This window comes from Formica exsecta, unplaced genomic scaffold, assembly GCF_003651465.1.
Source record: "Formica exsecta isolate Colony F162 unplaced genomic scaffold, ASM365146v1 scaffold72, whole genome shotgun sequence".
NCBI lineage: Eukaryota > Metazoa > Arthropoda > Insecta > Hymenoptera > Formicidae > Formica > Formica exsecta.
The window spans coordinates 2,160,902-2,170,060 of NW_021853485.1; the positions used below are offsets into that span (position 1 = coordinate 2,160,902).

Below are 9,159 nucleotides of genomic sequence, written 5' to 3' on the forward strand. Positions count from 1 at the left end.
AATAAAAATATTAATAAAAATTTTTTTGTATGTGTAATAATTTCAAATATTCAACTATTTGTTGAATGTTGAATGATGTATGCAGAATATTATTATCATTTACCTGGAATGTAAATCAGACAATGTCAAATCGCTGTCTGGTAAATTATGCTCCCAATCGAGAATAGTATCGTGCATTCGGCCGCGGCACGGACGACCGCCTATCTGCTCTGATCTGCATACAGTATCTAAAGATTTTTTCCCCACACTTTTGGTCGCAAAATTACGAATAAATTGCCTGCAAAATAATTTGAGAATTCTCAGTATTCTTATTGTAATAAGAACCGATATATTTTATCATTTTAATTAAACCACTTTCTATTTTTTATATTTACTAGTTTATACATTTTTCCTACATACAAAATTAAGGAAGTATGTAATTACATATGTATATTCTTTTTTAATCATATATTTATATACAAACCTGCCACATTTATCACACTGTTCTGTAAACATATTTCCATGCAGTTCTGCTAGATATTGCCTCGATATTCCCGACCGTAAATGTAATCCATCTATATTCTGACTTATGATGAATTTTATTTTTTCTAAAAAAAAAAAAAAATTTGTAACAAACAAATATTGAGTAAAAAGAATTTTGAAACTCTTAAAGCTTTTATAGCTCTTTTCATTCACCAACACTTACTGGCCTCTATCAATTTTTTCAATGCCATATGTGTTTTTGTAGGAATTGCTTCATCAAAGGAAATGTTCATCGAAGGTTTTAAGCCTTTCTGTTCCAATGTCCACACACCATTTGTACCCCTAACGTAAGAGAAGATATCGTTCAAAATAGGCCAACACAATATACACTTTTATACTATATTTTAATTATTGAAGTTTATCTCAATCTACTGTTGCTGAATCTATAAATAATTATAAAGCTTTCCTTATATTTAGTTTTCTTATATTTATCTGTTCTAGTTTCAATGTAAGAGCTACTAAAATTATCTGCGGTTTAGAGAAACTTTAAAAACATATGTATATACATTTTAAAAATATATTACGATAATAGCGCGAAAAGATTCTGTTTCATAAAAATGCATTATTACAAGTCAACAGTTTAGCATTGTTACATGTTTTCATCTCATACTTGATCTTCATGCTTCAAGATTCTTCGTGTATCACATCTGTTATACAATGTCAAATGCTATCCTCAGTAGAAGGAGGTGACACAAGTGAATTCGGACGGAGAGAGAGGGGAAGAGGGCAAGGGACAGGGACTATCAAAAATTTTGACAGTTTGACAGAAATCGGCAGGCGATAGTCACCGAAAATCGGGGATACCCGCGGCGGTGCTGATACCGGCGCCGGTGTGGACCACGACGTGACGGGCGCCCTGTATCCATTCGGCCAGGAGGCCGCATTTCAGCCGAAGAGTCTCGACGCTGTCGTATCTCTGGAAGCGAGGAGAATAAGAGAGTAGAGGAAAAGAGAATGAAAAAAAATAAAAAAATAAAAAAATAAAAGAGCATCGCGTTCGAAGCATTCAAAATCAAACGTCGTAGTCTCGAAAAGATGAAAAGAAAGAAAGAAAGGAAAAAAAAAAAAAAAAAGATTTCATCCCGCCGAGTATTTTTTCTTCTTTTTTTTTTCTCACCTCCTCCAGGCCCAACACTCCTTTGTTTTCGTACGGCGATAACCCGTCCGCGTAGCTGGATGACATTTTTGCGCGGTCACTCGTCTCGGGCGAGAGATCTCGTCGGATATTCTAGACGACGCCTGGGGGACGCCACGAACGGATATCCGGGCCCGTCTTTTACGATCGCCGTGGATGGATGAAGCTGAAGCGATTTTAGCCGCGCTCCGGCCGCGCTCCCATGTGTCAGAACGGATACGTAAACACAATATGAATCGAGCTAATGACCGCGTGCTGTTATGTTTATACGCTACGAATGACGATAAGTGATAGGAAACTCGAGACCCGCGGGGAACGCATTCTGTTTTATAGACTGCACTGCATGCAACGAAATGGCACTTGAACAGAAAGAAGATAATAAACCGCCCGGGGCATGCGCCTTGCGGTTCGCGCGTCCCGTAGGAGCGGCGATCCGGGACGCCATGGACGCTCGAGTTAGCCCGAGTTCCTCTCGCGTGCATTTAATTCATGCACGAGTCGCGCGACCGAGCCACGCGTTTGGCGGCAATTTCGAATTCGATCTCCCATCGAAAATCGATTGTTCTTCAATTCTGAAAAAAGTAGTCGACAAAATCATTTTCTAGCATTTTCTAGCATTCCGCACTTTAATAAATACATTCGCGTTTAAGATTGTTAAAATACGGACGAGATAAAAATGAATCTCTCACACGTGTGTCAATTGTTTGCTTCTTTTTTGAATTACAAAAATGAGCAATTATAAAATATAGTTCAAAAAACACGATCGCGTAACGTGTTATAATTTTCCGGTCGAGCACAAAGCATACAGTTTATTTGTTTCAACTTTATTTGTTTTTATTCATCGTCGATTCATTCAGCGTGAAAGGGACGGGGAACACGTGCTTGTTTAGTACAGTGCATGGTCTACAATATGAAGAAATTAATTTCCCAGAAAAATATCGCGCGCGCAAGAATATAATTTTAACGAGATCGAAGCGCGAGGCGGACTTATCGGAGGAGCGTCTTGTATCGATAGATAATTAAAAAACGATGAAGATTGCTAGAAGGTTCCGGAAAATGGCGATGGACTTGGGTGGCGTTTCGCGCTCTCATCTCACCGTCATTTTTCCCTCTTTCTCGCAATTTCGCCACCGGTTCTCTTTCATCTTTCATCTCGCGATTACCGTCCTATAGCTATAGCGGACCTTTATCCGCGCATGCCGGGTGGAGTGACGTCCACTACGGTCGCGTCAACTCGAGTGACACGGTCGCGACTAAGGAGGGACGCGCGCCGCATCGAGGAAGGAAGATGAGGGGTGTAAGGAAAAAAAAGAAAACACACTTCTGAGTACGTATATAGGTTTTTTCCCCTTTTTCTTTTCCGGTCGCTCTTGCATATATACATAATAACCGACGCGTATTCATATACACGCACACATACACGCGAGCGCGCGCGCGCGCATGACGATGACAAGTGCCGCGTGGTTTTTTTTCCCTCACGTTCGTCGATGTGCGTGCGCGACCAGGTGATTCCGCAAGAAAATACTCCCTCTCTATCTCTCTTTCTCTTTTTCCCCTCCTTCTCAGTCCCCGTCCCTCTCACGCTCGCTTTCTCTCCCACTCTCCCCCTCTCGCTCGGTTTAGAAACTCACACCCTCTCTGGTATATAACCTCAAACCGTCGGCGAGCTAGTGTCGCGTCGCTCGACGAGTGTTTTCCGCGGCTAAAAAGGGGTTCCGAATGTGCGTGGCGCGGTTTCTGCAGTCGCAGCGGGTGTTAGCGTGCTCCGGGAGTTTCTCACCACATGCGATTTGTAAGTACGGTATTTAGTTCCGGTTTTTTTCCAAATTGCCGCATTTTATTTTTTCTAAAAAAAAAAAAAAATTTGTAACAAACAAATATTGAGTAAAAAGAATTTTGAAACTCTTAAAGCTTTTATAGCTCTTTTCATTCACCAACACTTACTGGCCTCTATCAATTTTTTCAATGCCATATGTGTTTTTGTAGGAATTGCTTCATCAAAGGAAATGTTCATCGAAGGTTTTAAGCCTTTCTGTTCCAATGTCCACACACCATTTGTACCCCTAACGTAAGAGAAGATATCGTTCAAAATAGGCCAACACAATATACACTTTTATACTATATTTTAATTATTGAAGTTTCTCTCAATCTACTGTTGCTGAATCTATAAATAATTATAAAGCTTTCCTTATATTTAGTTTTCTTATATTTATCTGTTCTAGTTTCAATGTAAGAGCTACTAAAATTATCTGCGGTTTAGAGAAACTTTAAAAACATATGTATATACATTTTAAAAATATATTACGATAATAGCGCGAAAAGATTCTGTTTCATAAAAATGCATTATTACAAGTCAACAGTTTAGCATTGTTACATGTTTTCATCTCATACTTGATCTTCATGCTTCAAGATTCTTCGTGTATCACATCTGTTATACAATGTCAAATGCTATCCTCAGTAGAAGGAGGTGACACAAGTGAATTCGGACGGAGAGAGAGGGGAAGAGGGCAAGGGACAGGGACTATCAAAAATTTTGACAGTTTGACAGAAATCGGCAGGCGATAGTCACCGAAAATCGGGGATACCCGCGGCGGTGCTGATACCGGCGCCGGTGTGGACCACGACGTGACGGGCGCCCTGTATCCATTCGGCCAGGAGGCCGCATTTCAGCCGAAGAGTCTCGACGCTGTCGTATCTCTGGAAGCGAGGAGAATAAGAGAGTAGAGGAAAAGAGAATGAAAAAAAATAAAAAAATAAAAAAATAAAAGAGCATCGCGTTCGAAGCATTCAAAATCAAACGTCGTAGTCTCGAAAAGATGAAAAGAAAGAAAGAAAGGAAAAAAAAAAAAAAAAAGATTTCATCCCGCCGAGTATTTTTTCTTCTTTTTTTTTTCTCACCTCCTCCAGGCCCAACACTCCTTTGTTTTCGTACGGCGATAACCCGTCCGCGTAGCTGGATGACATTTTTGCGCGGTCACTCGTCTCGGGCGAGAGATCTCGTCGGATATTCTAGACGACGCCTGGGGGACGCCACGAACGGATATCCGGGCCCGTCTTTTACGATCGCCGTGGATGGATGAAGCTGAAGCGATTTTAGCCGCGCTCCGGCCGCGCTCCCATGTGTCAGAACGGATACGTAAACACAATATGAATCGAGCTAATGACCGCGTGCTGTTATGTTTATACGCTACGAATGACGATAAGTGATAGGAAACTCGAGACCCGCGGGGAACGCATTCTGTTTTATAGACTGCACTGCATGCAACGAAATGGCACTTGAACAGAAAGAAGATAATAAACCGCCCGGGGCATGCGCCTTGCGGTTCGCGCGTCCCGTAGGAGCGGCGATCCGGGACGCCATGGACGCTCGAGTTAGCCCGAGTTCCTCTCGCGTGCATTTAATTCATGCACGAGTCGCGCGACCGAGCCACGCGTTTGGCGGCAATTTCGAATTCGATCTCCCATCGAAAATCGATTGTTCTTCAATTCTGAAAAAAGTAGTCGACAAAATCATTTTCTAGCATTTTCTAGCATTCCGCACTTTAATAAATACATTCGCGTTTAAGATTGTTAAAATACGGACGAGATAAAAATGAATCTCTCACACGTGTGTCAATTGTTTGCTTCTTTTTTGAATTACAAAAATGAGCAATTATAAAATATAGTTCAAAAAACACGATCGCGTAACGTGTTATAATTTTCCGGTCGAGCACAAAGCATACAGTTTATTTGTTTCAACTTTATTTGTTTTTATTCATCGTCGATTCATTCAGCGTGAAAGGGACGGGGAACACGTGCTTGTTTAGTACAGTGCATGGTCTACAATATGAAGAAATTAATTTCCCAGAAAAATATCGCGCGCGCAAGAATATAATTTTAACGAGATCGAAGCGCGAGGCGGACTTATCGGAGGAGCGTCTTGTATCGATAGATAATTAAAAAACGATGAAGATTGCTAGAAGGTTCCGGAAAATGGCGATGGACTTGGGTGGCGTTTCGCGCTCTCATCTCACCGTCATTTTTCCCTCTTTCTCGCAATTTCGCCACCGGTTCTCTTTCATCTTTCATCTCGCGATTACCGTCCTATAGCTATAGCGGACCTTTATCCGCGCATGCCGGGTGGAGTGACGTCCACTACGGTCGCGTCAACTCGAGTGACACGGTCGCGACTAAGGAGGGACGCGCGCCGCATCGAGGAAGGAAGATGAGGGGTGTAAGGAAAAAAAAGAAAACACACTTCTGAGTACGTATATAGGTTTTTTCCCCTTTTTCTTTTCCGGTCGCTCTTGCATATATACATAATAACCGACGCGTATTCATATACACGCACACATACACGCGAGCGCGCGCGCGCGCATGACGATGACAAGTGCCGCGTGGTTTTTTTTCCCTCACGTTCGTCGATGTGCGTGCGCGACCAGGTGATTCCGCAAGAAAATACTCCCTCTCTATCTCTCTTTCTCTTTTTCCCCTCCTTCTCAGTCCCCGTCCCTCTCACGCTCGCTTTCTCTCCCACTCTCCCCCTCTCGCTCGGTTTAGAAACTCACACCCTCTCTGGTATATAACCTCAAACCGTCGGCGAGCTAGTGTCGCGTCGCTCGACGAGTGTTTTCCGCGGCTAAAAAGGGGTTCCGAATGTGCGTGGCGCGGTTTCTGCAGTCGCAGCGGGTGTTAGCGTGCTCCGGGAGTTTCTCACCACATGCGATTTGTAAGTACGGTATTTAGTTCCGGTTTTTTTCCAAATTGCCGCATATGGTGTAACGCGGTCGTACAAAAAAACACGATCGCGTAACGTGTTATAATTTTCCGGTCGAGCACAAAGCATACAGTTTATTTGTTGTTTTTTATTTGTTTTTATTCATCGTCGATTCATTCAGCGTGAAAGGGACGGGGAACACGTGCTTGTTTAGTACAGTGCATGGTCTACAATATGAAGAAATTAATTTCCCAGAAAAATATCGCGCGCGCAAGAATATAATTTTAACGAGATCGAAGCGCGAGGCGGACTTATCGGAGGAGCGTCTTGTATCGATAGATAATTAAAAAACGATGAAGATTGCTAGAAGGTTCCGGAAAATGGCGATGGACTTGGGTGGCGTTTCGCGCTCTCATCTCACCGTCATTTTTCCCTCTTTCTCGCAATTTCGCCACCGGTTCTCTTTCATCTTTCATCTCGCGATTACCGTCCTATAGCTATAGCGGACCTTTATCCGCGCATGCCGGGTGGAGTGACGTCCACTACGGTCGCGTCAACTCGAGTGACACGGTCGCGACTAAGGAGGGACGCGCGCCGCATCGAGGAAGGAAGATGAGGGGTGTAAGGAAAAAAAAGAAAACACACTTCTGAGTACGTATATAGGTTTTTTCCCCTTTTTCTTTTCCGGTCGCTCTTGCATATATACATAATAACCGACGCGTATTCATATACACGCACACATACACGCGAGCGCGCGCGCGCGCATGACGATGACAAGTGCCGCGTGGTTTTTTTTCCCTCACGTTCGTCGATGTGCGTGCGCGACCAGGTGATTCCGCAAGAAAATACTCCCTCTCTATCTCTCTTTCTCTTTTTCCCCTCCTTCTCAGTCCCCGTCCCTCTCACGCTCGCTTTCTCTCCCACTCTCCCCCTCTCGCTCGGTTTAGAAACTCACACCCTCTCTGGTATATAACCTCAAACCGTCGGCGAGCTAGTGTCGCGTCGCTCGACGAGTGTTTTCCGCGGCTAAAAAGGGGTTCCGAATGTGCGTGGCGCGGTTTCTGCAGTCGCAGCGGGTGTTAGCGTGCTCCGGGAGTTTCTCACCACATGCGATTTGTAAGTACGGTATTTAGTTCCGGTTTTTTTCCAAATTGCCGCATATGGTGTAACGCGGTCGTACACCGCGTCCACAATTTATTCCCGATCTGGCGCGTCCTCGATTGCCGGACGCGCGAAAATCGCCGAGATTCGTTCGCGTAGATACATATATCGAGAGAAGTTTGTAATCATCGAGATTGCTTGCGTTTTCTCTCTATTTTTTCTTTTTTTTTTTTTTTTTTTTTTTTGGGGGTCGTAATAGAACTTTTTTGGAGGGTCGTAGGAATTCGGAGGTATTTTCGAGAAGCGACATCTCCTTTCGCGTGCGTGTGTTTTTCTTTGAATGTGTTCTTAGATTTTACATATATGCAATGCGTTCAAATAAAAAACGCAAAATTACAGACGCTCCTGTTTCGTAATTAAAGCGGAGATTCGCTTGGAGCGAACTCAAAAACAGTTTTGTTTCGGGCGAAAATTGATTTGGGTGTTTCCGGCAGAAAACTTTTGACTAAAGTAAAAACGCTTTTTCATAATTTCTCGATTAAATGAAAATGCTCTATTTTATTTTAAAAAGCTTCTGCTTTTTTATAGTTTCGCTTAAATAAAAAAATGAGGCCAATGTATGTATCATTAATATCTGAAGTATTCTGATAATACAGATATATATATATAATTACTCTTTATTTTGATGGACAGATGGAAGAAAAGATAAGATTAGGAATGATGAATTACATAGTCGGAAGTTTTATTGTGTCTGTAAACATATTTATCAGTTGATTTAATCATCAATTAAGTTAAATGTTGAATTAATCAAAATCTTTGCAAGATAAGAAATCTCAATTAATTTTCAATAATATTCTAAAAAACGTTTATATATGTCTTTATTTTATATACTAAAAAGCGCTTTTGTATTTTTTAAGTAAATCTACAAATACGATAACAAAAATATCTCTATTTTAATCTAAGTTTTGTTATATATATTTATGTTTATTTATTTTATGTATATATATATATTTTTTTTTTTTTGAAACTGTGATTTATATATATATGTGTATAAAACTTAGATATTTAAATACCCACCTCAGCTTTTGTCCAAAACAAAAGCGCGTTTTTGAATAAATATGAAATATAGAAACTTAAAAAAAACTCAGTTTTCAAATTTGTTGTATCGATTTCATGCGAGGACGATCTTCTCACTAAATAAATAAAATAATTAGGAGTCGGCGTCCGCGTTTAGTGCTAAAATATCGCGCTAAATAGAGACAAGAATGAGGGGCCTTGTGCACCTAATGAGAAAATACATAACTTATCGCAACGTCGGTTTTATGCCAATTTAATGTCTGTATGTTACGCAAGGTCGCAAATTACTTTGCACAAATTGCAAGATAGTTATTAAAGAAGATAGTTATTAGATAACTCGGAGATCAATAATCGTACACGCCCGCCATCCCCCCTGAATTGTTCAACCAAGAATTGTATACCCGAAACGCTGGAGACTCGCTCATCTTGTTACGGCACTGGATCTGCCCTTTTCGCTTGAGATGTCGTAACAAGCAAACACACAGAAAGTTTATTTTATATATAGTGTCGTAGAGGGAGAGAAACACGCGCACAAATGTTGTTCCGGGACATACATTCTAATGAATTCGGCGCCAGCTTTTCTCGCTCTTTGTGAAAGGAATCTCTTACAAAAATGGATATATATATA

The 9,159-nt window shown here is 41.5% G+C and overlaps 2 protein-coding genes across 9 annotated transcripts in view; one reads left to right on the forward strand and one right to left on the reverse strand.

The window, feature by feature from the left end:
- LOC115243285 (NAD-dependent protein deacetylase Sirt6) overlaps nt 1-5,024 on the reverse strand; it is a 7,869-nt gene extending 2,845 nt beyond the window's left edge. Inside the window, exons 1-5 of one of the 6 annotated variants that reach the window (XM_029820119.1) lie at nt 4,556-5,024; nt 4,227-4,354; nt 3,602-3,720; nt 464-587; nt 104-277 (exon numbers count right to left, since the gene is read on the reverse strand). In XM_029820119.1, the coding sequence (XP_029675979.1) occupies nt 104-277; nt 464-587; nt 3,602-3,720; nt 4,227-4,354; nt 4,556-4,621 (611 nt within the window). In that variant the 5' untranslated portion in view covers nt 4,622-5,024. Of the gene's footprint in view, nt 1-103; nt 278-463; nt 588-685; nt 805-1,115; nt 1,281-1,310; nt 1,439-1,639; nt 2,109-3,601; nt 3,721-4,031; nt 4,197-4,226; nt 4,355-4,555 lie in introns of those variants that run through there. The other 5 variants (XM_029820118.1, XM_029820121.1, XM_029820123.1 and 2 more) reach the window with 5 other exon arrangements.
- LOC115243287 (beta-1,3-galactosyltransferase 5) overlaps nt 2,777-9,159 on the forward strand; it is an 18,779-nt gene continuing 12,396 nt past the window's right edge. Inside the window, exon 1 of one of the 3 annotated variants that reach the window (XM_029820127.1) lies at nt 2,777-2,984. The gene's annotated coding sequence lies outside the window, so the exon portion shown is untranslated. Of the gene's footprint in view, nt 2,985-6,795; nt 7,005-7,272; nt 7,470-9,159 lie in introns of those variants that run through there. The other 2 variants (XM_029820125.1, XM_029820126.1) reach the window with 2 other exon arrangements.